The sequence below is a fragment of the Lissotriton vulgaris genome, chromosome 4_1 (genome assembly GCF_964263255.1).
Source record: "Lissotriton vulgaris chromosome 4_1, aLisVul1.2, whole genome shotgun sequence".
NCBI classification, from domain to species: Eukaryota; Metazoa; Chordata; class Amphibia; order Caudata; family Salamandridae; genus Lissotriton; species Lissotriton vulgaris.
In genome coordinates, this window is record NC_141691.1 from 176,420,351 (window position 1) to 176,432,700 (window position 12,350).

General features: G+C 44.6%; 1 protein-coding gene across 2 annotated transcripts in view; it reads left to right on the forward strand.

Moving 5' to 3' along the window:
* SMARCA1 (SNF2 related chromatin remodeling ATPase 1) overlaps positions 1-12,350 on the forward strand; it is a 2,209,746-nt gene that overhangs the window by 1,362,878 nt on the left and 834,518 nt on the right. For both annotated transcript variants that reach the window (XM_086918497.1, XM_086918496.1), the window contains one exon: positions 7,202-7,428. In XM_086918497.1, coding sequence (XP_086774623.1) covers positions 7,202-7,428 — 227 coding nt within the window. The remainder of the gene's footprint in view (positions 1-7,201; positions 7,429-12,350) is intronic.

Below are 12,350 nucleotides of genomic sequence, written 5' to 3' on the forward strand. Positions count from 1 at the left end.
GAAGTGTCTGAGAAAGTCACATTTTTCTTGAAGAATTTATTTCTATTGTATTTGTAGGGACGAATATTATATTCACTGGGAACAGGTTCGTCATAGTAATCTTTATGAAGATATGGGTACACCAATTCAAACTTGAAATTAGCTATATCTTTTCTCAGTTTGTTTGTTTTTTTTGTTTATCATGTAATCTTGGTAACCAGTAATATCTTCTTTTATTTCCGCTAGTTTTTTTATAGCATCATCCAAAGCTGTAGATTCGTTAAGTTCTTTCTCTAGCTTCTCTATCTCTTCACGTTCGATTATTAGAAGTCCCTGTGCAGTGTCAGTGATCAATAACATCCAATCACGACTACATCGGTTCGCGATTAATGTCCAATTATCTTTAAATTTGTCATCTTTCACAAATAACCCAGGTTCATTGGTGATCTGTAAACCTTTGGGAATAACCCCCTTCTTGCAGTACTGGATAATAAATTCTGCATGGAGTTCAGTTCGAATCAATTTTTTCTTAAGATTCCACAGTTTATTCCACCTATCATCATCACCTTTTGACAGGGTTACTGTATTAATGCTTTTTGAGGACCCCCCTAGGAGTTTTTTACATTGGTCTTCAGAGAACCCAAAGGTTCGTAATGTATCCATATCGGTAATTATAACTCTCTGGCTGCAGGAGCCGAGGTATGACTGTAAAAAGAGAGAGTTTTCCCTACTTAACCCAGAAAGGACTGGGAAATATTACAACCAAAAAAGTATTCCTTTCTGTGTATTACAATTTTAAGTACTAATGTAACTCATAAACAGTGACATTTGTTTAGGTCAATTATATCCACAGCTCACCATACATTGCATTTAAATCAAAACATAACTTTGATGCATCTAAATAATTTTTTTTATTTAAAAAAAAAAGTTTTTCATATACTCAGTATAGACAATTTATTAAAAACAAAATCATATAGTTTTTTTCAAAACAACATTTTACATATATTTACTAAATTTATCATAACTCAATACAATACATAATAAAAACAATCAATTGATACAATTAAAAGTTTCTCGACGCCTTTCGGTGCTTCGTTGTTTGAAACACCTTCCTCAGGACTATTTTAAAACATCTTCTTTCTAAAAGTAGATACATAACATTTGTTAGTTTACAATGTATGGGGAAGTTTTATGTTTTAACTCATGAGCTGTCGGAGAAAAAGGTCTTAAGTGTATCTTATATTTATGGCAATTTTATTTTGCGGTACCAGATTTGATCCAGGAGTTGTAGTGAGTATAGAGACTCCCCCCCTCCCCTCTGCTATATCGTCAGAGGATCTGTATATAAAGTGACATCGTTTTAGAATTCAATAAACAGTTGTTGGATTAAATGTTTAGAGAACCGGGACATTTAACATTGTCGCTTACTTATAATTTGCGCAGAACCATCCGTGGCAATGGCTGTACTCTTTCAAACTTTAAATTTGTTGCTTCCGTTTTTTGATTTGGCCAATCGTTGTCCTTTATTCCTCACGGGTTCGCACATAGATCTTTCCTCTTTATTAATTGAGGTGATCAGCAGCGTCTAGATAAACAGTATATGGTATCAGCAGAGGTATTGTATAATTCTTGAGTTAATATATACATATAAGCCCCTGATCACATTTGTGAATATTACGTATTGCACAAATGCTTATAATCCTCATAGAGGAAATGAGCAGATAAATCCCTTGCTCCTTCCTAATCTAATATGTAGTATTAAATAAAGCCCAAAGATGGGTGGATTCCCTACTAATTTCCAATAGAACTTACATTTTTGAATAAGTTCTGTGAATGACATAGACCGTTTTCAAATGTTAGAGTCAATTCACTATGTTTATGGAAAGTAATTTAGGCACACCGATATGGGGTATGTTGCTTAAATTACAAACGTGTTTGGGGGCGGCTAAGGAGAAGGGGCTATATTAATAAGTAAACCCCCTTTAAATATTTCGGTTCGGATACCCTTTACCTCTCATGGAAACAAACGCTCCCTGGTTGCCCGTGTCAGTTAAAATACTGCACTGAGCCTTCACCTTTTATACCGGATGCGGTTGTAATTAGCGGACGGTTATAGACACCTTTGTTCTATCAAGCCGTATTAAGATCAATGTGGGCGCCATGGTTGTAGTTTTTTTGAAATTTTTAACTACGGTCCACAATGGAAAACGGACTTACGCAGACTAACACCCATAGTCGCGGGCTTGCCTAATTTTAACTTTCTAGATTGCTTCTTGTGTACTGTAACTCCTTCTCTATACATGTGTATGTAAACAAAAGTAACAGTTTAAGTTTTAATTATAAGAAACTATCAGCAATGATTTTCAGCGATAGTTTTCTTCTATCAGTCGTATAAATTGTCCGCCATTTTAGTAGTTTTTTAAGTACAATTACATAAAAAGCTATTAGCAAAATTCTGGCAGCGGTAGTAGTAATGTATATATTTATGCAAACGAATGAGACAAGATGGGTTTGAATAAGAGATATCTGAGACTGGGATAAAGACCTCCGAATTTTGTGACAAATTTTCGCAATCTTGCGCGAGGGAAAACAGGGTGGCTTCCACGGAGTCCATCGTAAAGCTGAGAAAAAGATTCTTCTGAGACGGGACCAGGGTAGACTTGGCTTCGTTGATGACAAAACCAAGGCTCTGAAGGAGGTCGACAGCCGACTGTAAGTGGCGCGAGAGTGTCCGAGGGTCCTGAGCCATTAAAAGAATGTCATCTAGGTAGACGATGAGTCTCATGCCCGACGTCCACAGACGTTCGATCACTCGCCGGAGGACCTTGGTGAAGCACCAAGGAGCGGAGGACAGGCCGAAGGGCAGAGTGGTAAACTTGTAAGTCCTGCCCCTCCATGAGAACTGCAGAAACCGACGATGAGGCGGGAAAACCAGGATCGTTGAGTAGGCTTCCTCCAGGTCGAGACGCGCCATCCAATCATTGGGGCGAAGAACATCACGCAACAGATGGATGCCCTCCATCTTGAAGTGGCAATAGACCAACCACTCGTTGAACTCGCACAGATTTATAACTGGGCTTTTTCCCCCGTCTGGCTAATTCACTAAAATGGGGTTGCAAATAAACCCCTGAGGGTAAATCGAGGTCAGTGCAATAGCCCTCTTGTCAAGAAGAGACTGCATATCTTGATCGACTAGCACCGCGTCTGCGACTGAAAAACAGAGTGGACGGGGAGCCACGGGTTCCGAGAAACTCTATGCGAAAACCCTGCACCTTCTGCAGAACCCAGGCGTCCCTGGTGGTGGAATTCCAGGTTGGGAAAAAATGCGCCAGACGGCCCCCTACTTTTAGAAGGGAAGATGGGAGAACACTCACCAGAAGAACTGGAGATGTCACCGCCTCTGCCTCCTCTGTTTTTGCCTCTCTGGCCTCGGGTGGGGTAAAAGTTGCAGAAGCGGGCCTGGTCTTGGTACTGCCTGTTACTGGAGATTTGTCCCCTGTGTTGATTGGGATGGCCGGACGAGCGGCCCCTTCCTCGTCCGGCCTTTCGGAAAACCCGAGGGCGAAACACTTTTCTGATAGAAGTCTGCGCCCGGTCCAGGAAGGTAAAGGTGTTAACAAATTAGCCCAATTCTTTAAAAAGGGTTCGCCAAAGAGGCCCCCCTGCGCCACAGCGCCCACCTCAGAGTCAGCCAGATCCCCCAACTTCGGGTCAACTTTAATCATAAGGGACCAGCGCCGCTCCGTGGAGATAGCACAGTTTGCATTGCCCAGAAACACAACCACATGCTGAGGCCACGAGGACAGACATTCAGGAGAAATGAGGGAACCCAAAGCCTTGGCTTGCTCCGTCATGTCTAGTATCTTAGTAGCTGGGCTCAGGTCATCAAGGAGCTTGTCCTGGCACACCCGCCAGGACCTGTTGATGGCCTTTTTAGGATCTTTGATAATCTTCTGAAGGAAGGTGGCCATTCTCTGATCAAGGCAGTTTCGAGTTGCGGGTTCAAGCGGGCGGCGAATATGACTGGCCACATACTGGGCGACCGGGTCCTAGGGGACCCAGTCGGCGGAACGCGGATGAAGAACATCATCAGGATCCAACATATCCGCACAGAGGTTTTGCCCGTCCGACGAAGGGTCTTGGCGAGAAGGGCGCCAAGGCTGCGAGGGGCTGGCTGCATCATCGTCATCGCCCTTATCATAATTCACAACAGGAACCTGGGCTGTTGAGGAGGAGTTGGGAGGGGGTGGTTACGTGGCAGTACTGGCAAAAAACGACTGCTTGAGGTGGTCAAAGGCATCTGTGTCTGGGCCAGCGGGCTTGGCGCGCTTTGCCGGAAGTTGAGGGTCTACCAGAGGAACAGAAGATGGAAGGGAGGTAGAAAGCCCTTGAGAAGCCCTAGCCATGAGTTCACAGGCTTGATCTATTCTACAAACCAACCGCTCAAGGGGTGTCATAGCCTGCTCCACAACTTTGAGGATGGACGCATCTACAGCGTCATAGAAATCATCGTCCCATTGAAGGCCTGCAAGGGGGTCTTGCTCCCCCTGGTCATCCTCATAAAAGTCATCCTGGAATCCTGCCATGATGAACAGTAAGCACCCGGGGAAGATGAGCAGGAATCAAGTGAGGGAGTATACCTCAGACAATAAGGGGGGCTGGCTGACAGCCTGATAGTTGAGGGCAATGCACACAATCACAAAAAGGGCTAAGCCCTGGACCCCAACAGCCCTGGTGCCAACGGAATGAAAGGGCAGCCTGCAGCAAATGGGGCCCCAAGCAGGCTCTGTTGTGATACTGACTCCCCAAAGACGAGCGATTTTGGCCTACAAAATACAGACCCCCAAGTAAGCGAGATAGCTGTCCACTGCCTAACAGCAGGCTTCCCGTAATCACAGGCTTTCAGGGGGCGTAACTGACAACAGCTGCACAGGAATAATTCCCCAGCGGAAGACACAGAGATAATTCCCCAGATACATGGACAGACCCAAAGGGTGTCTCTGCAGGCAAAGACCAGACCAGGCTCGCGCGGCAGCTGTGCTGCGGATGCAGACATGATGGTTGGAATGTGTGGAATCCGGAGCACACACGCCATGTCAAGCGCGCGACCCATGCGCCCTCTAACGAGGCAGCACTGTCACTGCGGGTCACCGGCACCACAGATCGCAGCCGCTAGGGAGCTTAGGCGCTCCCACGGCCGAGCCGCCGAGTAGCGACGAACTCGCAACAAAAGAAACGCTGAAGAGGGAACTAAAGTAAATCAAAATAGAAAACACACGGCGAGCGCCTCCTGAACACTCCTGTGAGGAAAACGGCAATTAAAACCACAACAAACCCAAATCACAGTAACAGCGCGATAATAACACGCTACGCGCTGCAAACAGGGTTATAACACAGTAACATAGGTTAACATTATCACAAACACAAGTAGAGAAAAAGTTGGACTTATCTTGGCTGCAAGCCGCCAAGAAAGATTAGGAATGGGCAGAGAAAGGGGACTACCAGCACATTGGTAGCCTGTGATTGGTGCAGAGCATGGACACTCTAGACTGAGACTATCTATTGTTTTGTTGTTATTCCCTATGGTTCCTGGGAATAGTAGTTTGTTTTGATTGGCTACAAATTGCTGCTATTCAATAAAGTGAAGAAGGAATAGCATAATCCTCGCCTCCGGTCCTGACATAGAATTCTTCCTCCTCCCTCATCACCAATGGCAGTGTGAATTATTGTGGCTGTTTGGCTGTTCGAGCTCTCAGTCTCTATCCCCCAAGAAACTTCCTTGAGAATCCTTTAACTGCATGCCTTTGTTACCCTGAGAGCCAAGTGAGCATAGGGTGTTGCTGGCCCAGTTACATAGCCATAGTAGGTTGAACCTCAGGACACCAGAGACCAATGACCTCAACCATCACAGGCGTGGTCCAGTAGCGTATGCTTACGTTGTGGTGATGTTTGACCTGAAAAAAGCTGTGCATAAATGAATGCCCTCAAATTACAGCAGGCTGATGCAGATTTCTAAGAAAAAGTTCACCAGGAGGCATCCGAGGCTGTGTGAGATATCGATAAACTCTTACAGAAAACATTAACTTCAAGTTATTGTTTCTACAGTGTGTTCCACATATTACTAAACTGCATTCACATTTTACACAGGGATACTGAATATTGCCTGATATTTCCTTTTTAATGAATGACAAAGATACATTTGTCTGTGTTACCTGTCACATGAGGTTAATTTTGTCTATTACTCTGACTGACTAAGGACACGATGAAGGGAAATTTGTCTGTAACATGTAAACCAATAGGGTCCTAGACAGTGTTCCTTCCTTTCACATAACTGTTTATCCTTTGTGAAGAGACTGATTGGGTTGAATCTCAGTAGGTTAGAAGAGGTAGATGAAAGGATAGAAATGATAGATTTAAATACTTGTCAGTTTGAAGATAGTGAAGCATATTATCATAGGTGTATGTTTCTCAAAGGAAAGGACTTTATGTAAGCCTTGCAGATAGAGGGCTATTGGGAAAAGTGCTAAGCTAAGGTGTAACATTTATCCTGAGAACCCAGGATTTGATTAGAATCTCAAATATGTGTCCCGTCTCAGTCTCTACGGCAGGATATATTTCAATGTCATGCATATATCTTCATGTTTCTTCAGAATATTGTTTTATTTCTATCTTGGGGACTTCATTATTGCTATGTAAGCGAAATAGGATGTGCTCATTGTAACTAGACGTATGAATATCAGAGTTTCTGCAAGAAACCACATAATATCTGGTTTACGTTGACATGTTTGAGTGAATTAATTTCATCCTTCTCTTGTCAAAGAAGCTACATCCAGATACTATTGTGGCAGCAAATGCCATAGTACGTAAACTTTAAAAGTTCTCAAGAATGAGTCATGTAAATAGAGAGAGCATGGAAACTGCATAAAACTGCTTTTAAGGAGATGTGGAGCGTGCAAAATCAATAACAGAATTTGTTCTTTTAACTGCCCATCAGACGTTTGTTACTGCCAACCTTTACAGACATCCATTACCTTTTGTCCCTCTTGTTTGCCTATCTCCTGTACTTGAAATTCAGTACACATGACTAGTAGGTCAATTATTGGTACCGTATGTAAAAATATGTTATGTAGATTTCAGCAGATGATGCAGACTAAAGGCATATATGTTTTAAAACATAGTCTGTCCTATCTTTAATATTTTGCTTGCTGCTACACATCTACAGGTACACAAGGATTCTGATGAAAGACATTGATATCCTAAATTCATCTGGGAAGATGGATAAGATGCGCCTTTTGAACATTTTAATGCAGTTGAGAAAATGTTGCAACCATCCCTATCTTTTTGATGGAGCTGAGCCTGGACCACCATACACTACTGATACCCATCTTGTCTGCAATAGTGGAAAAATGGCTGTGTTGGATAAATTGTTGTCAAGACTGAAAGAACAGGGTATGTATTGTATCAGCTTAACTTTTTAGAAATAGAATCACTAATATATTATGACTTTCTCATCAGCTTCAATTACTGCTAGTATAGATGTCGATACTACTAACTATATCACTCTGACCATTAATGATACATTCCTCCAGCTTTATAATCTTTACTAAATTTAAAGTGCATATTTAATTCAAAATCTTATGCTATCAGAAATGCAAATCAAATGCTAATGTTTCTGTAAATTACTAGTTAGTTGCTTTATTTCATTAGTTTCTACTTCAAATTGATAAATGTTGTTGCATACCTGAGGTCCAGAGGCAGTATTTTTAATAGTTTTAATGCTGCTATGTGCTAGAATGACCACCAGCTCTTGCGATCTTTCTCTTGGGGATAATGAACTTAGAAACTGCTCCTGAACACAGTGTTCTAGCAGGTTTACCAAAGAGGTCTGGAAACCAGCGTGCGGGTCAGTCCACCTCTACCCCCGCTGCTTCCACCTCCAAACCTTCCTAATCCGAGCTTCGGGGAGCACCCCACACCGGTGGGTGGCAGGATCCTTCACCACCCCCCTCACTGGTGCGCTATTATGTCCGACAAGTGGGTGCTGCAGATAATCTGCAAAGGTTACTCCCTTTCTTTTCAGACCCCCGCTCCAGCCATGCCACCTCGGTGCCATTGCATGTTGGGGGATAATTTGGTTCTTCTCCGACAGGAAGTCACGACCCTCTTGGCCAAGGGGGCCATCGAGTGTGTTCCCGGGCAGGAAGTAGGGAGCGGTTGTTATTCCCACTACTTTCTGGTCCCCAAGAAGGACAAGAGGGGCCTGCGCCCCATCCTGTATCTCAGGGACGTAAATCGCTTCCTCCGGAAGGAGAAGTTCAAAATGCTGACTCTGGCTCAGGTCCCGACTGCCATCGACCCTGGAGACTGGATGGTAGCGTTGGACTTGCAAGACGCTTATTTTCAGTGCCCCTCGGGTGTTCACGAAGGTGATGGCGGTGGTTGCGGCTCATTTGCGCAGGTCAGGGGTTTCAGTCTTCCACTACCTCGACTTCTGGCTGTTGAAGGCTGGCTCGCCCCAGGCAGTCGTCAACCACCTCCAGACTACAGCCGACCTGCTGCATTTGCTGGGGTTCTCCATCAACGTGCCGAAGTCACACCTGAGTCCCTCTCAAAAGCTCCCCATTCATCGGAGCGGTTCTGGATTCAACGCTGTTTCGGGTTTATCCTCCTGAGCAGCGAGTCCGGGATATTCAGGCTAATATTCCGATCTTTCAGCCTCTGTCCCGGGTTTTGGTCAGGATGACCCTCCGGCTTCTGGGCCTGATGGCCTCCTGCATCCTGCTGGTGACACATGCCAGATGGCATGCGGGCTCTGCAATGGGACCTCAAGTCCCAGTGGGAGCAACATCAATGCAACCTGTCCGATCATGTTCAGATCTCGGAGGGCACTCCACAACAATTGCAGTGGTGGCTCACGAATCGCGATTGGCAGATCCCTCTCCCTACCCCAACCGGAGCACACTTTGGTGACAGATGCGTCCCTCCTGGGATGGGGGGGGCACTTGGGAGAGGCAGAGATCAGAGGCCTCTGGTCTCTGGCGGAGTCCCAGCTCCATATCAACCTTTTGGAGCTGCGGGCGATCCGACTTGCACTGAAGGCATTTAATCCCTCTGTCTGGGGAAGTGTAGTGCAGGTGTTCGCGGCCAACACCACCACCATGTGGTATTGCAACAATCAGTGCGGGGTGGGGTCTTGAACCCTATGTAAAGAGGCTCTGCGCCTCTGGACTTGGCTGGAACATCAGGGCATTACCTTGGTGGTTCAACACCAGTCAGGTTTTCTGAACGCCAGGGCGGACAAACTCAGCTGCCGGTGCATGATGGATAACGAATGGCGTCTGAACTCGAACGTGGACCAATGTCTCTTTCTGCAGTAGGGAGAGCCTTGGTTAGATCTATTTGCCACTGAAGAGAACGCGCAGTGTCATCAGTACTGCGTGTTGGAATTTCCAAGGCAGCACTCGCTCAGCAACGCTTTTCATCACGAGTGGAGTTGCGGCCTGTTGTACGCCTTTCCGCCTATTCCACTTCTGGCCAGAGTGCTGAAGAAGATCAGGCGAGACAGGGCCCAAGTCATTCTTGTGGCTCCGGACTGGGCTCAAAGAGTATGGTATCCCGATCTACTCAGTATGAGCGTCGGCCCTCCGATCCGTCTGCCCCTTCGGGCAGACGAGCAGCGGCAGTTGACAGCTTTCGACCTTCCTCCTGAAGTCTGTAATGTCATTCTGGCAGTCAGGCGTCCCTCCACTAAAACGGTATACACCTGCCAGTGGAACAAATTTGTGGCAATGGTACACAGCAAAGGCTGTGGATCCCCTTTCTGCCCCTCTTTCTGAGGTTCTTCTGTTTCCTCTGTCTTTGTCCCAGCAGGGCTCTGCTTTGGGCACTGTCAAAGGTTATCTTTCTGCCGTCCGCCTTTCTAAGTCTTCCTGATCAGCCATCTCTTTTTAAGTCCCCGGTTGTTCACTGCTTCCTCAAGTGCATTACGCACACGTTTCCTCCCGTGCCTATCTTAATGCCTCAGTGGGATTTAAACCTTGTCTTGATGTTTCTGATGTGTTCTCCCTTCGAGACCCTTCATAACTGTCCTTTGCGTCTTCTCACCTTAAAGTCTGCTTTCCTGGTTGCTATCACCTCTGCCAAAATAGTGAGTGAGCTCCAGGCTCTTTCTTCCACACCTCCTTTCCTTTCAGTTCATCCAGACAAGGTGGTTCTAAGGACCTGTCCTTCTTTCTCGCCAAAGGTTGTCACGCCATTCAACATCAGGCTGACCATCTTTCCGCCTCTGCATCTTTCCAGGCAGGAGGAGAGGCTCCACCGTCTGGATCCAAAACGTGCGCTCTCATTCTTTCTGCAGCGTACACAACAGTTCTGAGTGGATGATCAGCTCTTTGTTGGCTATGTGGGCGCCAAAATAGGTCGGGCTGTGCACAAACGCACCATCTCCCGGTGGGTCTTTCTGGGCATCAAAGCATGTTACTCCTTGGCCCAGGAGGAGCCTCCTGTGGGACTGCGTGCCCATTCAACCAGGGCAACTGCAGCCACTACTGCCTTGAAACGTTGCGTTCCCTTGCAGGACATTTTTCAGGCAGCTATGTGGGCCTCGCTGCACACGTTTACAAAGCATTACTGCTTTGACAGTCAAGTCCGGAGAGACTGCTTCTTTGGCCGTTCTGTTCTCTGTGACTTCCTGGTGTAATTTTGTTCACAGACCCTGCACCGGGGTTGGTATTATTGGGGTATCTATTCTAAGGTAAGGAATCTATCACTAACGTTTCTCTTTCAGATGCACAAGTTACTACTTGTGTAACAATATATCTGTAAGAGACATTAGTTAGGGATAGATTCCTTACAGCCCCTCCCATCCTCCCTATTCTGCGAACTGATTACTTGGGTTAAGGTCATCCAAATCAAATCAAATCAAATACATTTTTATTTGTTTTGGTACGCTACTGAGGACCACAAATATAAAACATTTTACATGAAAACAAATCAACAATAATTAATATAACGTTAGAAAAGACTTTAGAAATTTATAAAAATTGTAACATACCCATTCGTTGGGTGGTTGTTTACACACTAGTAACAGATTTTTTACTTTCGTAATTCTACATTTGCTATATATCGGGTCAAGGTATCTTGACCGTGCTGCAACAATGTTTGGGTGAGGACATACAAGTAAAATATGTTCAATGTTCTGATCGCCTCCTTGACAGAATTTGCATTTCGGGGATCCGTCTGGTGACCATCTAAAAGTAAAGGTTAGCACGGGTAAAATACCTAAGCGCAACATTGTTATTGCCCTTCTTGCACCATGGGTAAGGGTAAACCCTAAATATGGCTGAACTTGCTTGTATTCCAATGCTTTAGTATAGAGTTTATACGAAGATAACTAACTACAATGTGCAAAATCAAGATCAAAGCTCAATCTAGATGTAAAACATTTTAGAAAAAGTTTCAATTGAGAAGTAGACCAGGTGAGCAAAATATCTTTGCTAGGTTTAGCAATTTCGAATGCCGCTGTCATATTCCTATAAAAAGTAAGCTTTGTTGCATCGAGGTCAAAGGTCTCAGTCTTTAGCAAAGAACGCAGTGTTCCTTCCTTTGCATGCAAAATATGATAAGCCCATCTGATGACATTGGCGACAGCTGTAGCATAAGTGCTTGTTAATTCAAGTCTAAGGGCTTGAACTGGTGTTGATTTTGAAACCTTCAGGATTTTTTTCAAAATTTTCCTTTCATTTAGGTCCATATAAGACCATTGTTTGATTGGAATGTGCTCAGTAGCATAAGATAAAACCGAAGGAATTTTTACTCTATACACTTTTAACAATGTAGAGAAGTGCCTGTTTCCTGTACCAGAGTACAATCTGGAAAGAGCCCCGGCGTGTATATCTGATTTTCTCTTTAAGTTATTTATCTGTTTTGTGTTTTGTAAGTTCTTTGAGAAGATCCTGCCGAGGTAGGTATATTCGTCCACTTCTTCTACTTTTACCCCGTCAAGCTTCCAACAGTATTTAACACTTTGTTTCTTACCAGTAAAAGCTACTACTTTGGTTTTTGTTAAGTTTGGAATTAAAAAGTGGTCTTTTGAGTATTCATTTAAGATGTCTAGGAGCTTTTGTAAGCCAAAGGGCGTTAGGTCCAACATTACTATGTCATCTGCGTATAACAGGGCATGTACACTTTGTGAGGCAATCTTAGGAGGCAAGCTTGAACTTTGTTGCAGATGGTATGGTAAATCGCTGAGATATAGTGAAAATAATATCGGTGCTAAAAGGCATCCCTGTTTGAGCCCGTTAGCCGTTCCGATTGATTTAGGTAATCCTTTTTCACTACCCATTTGCACCTGGGACCAAGTGTTGGTATGG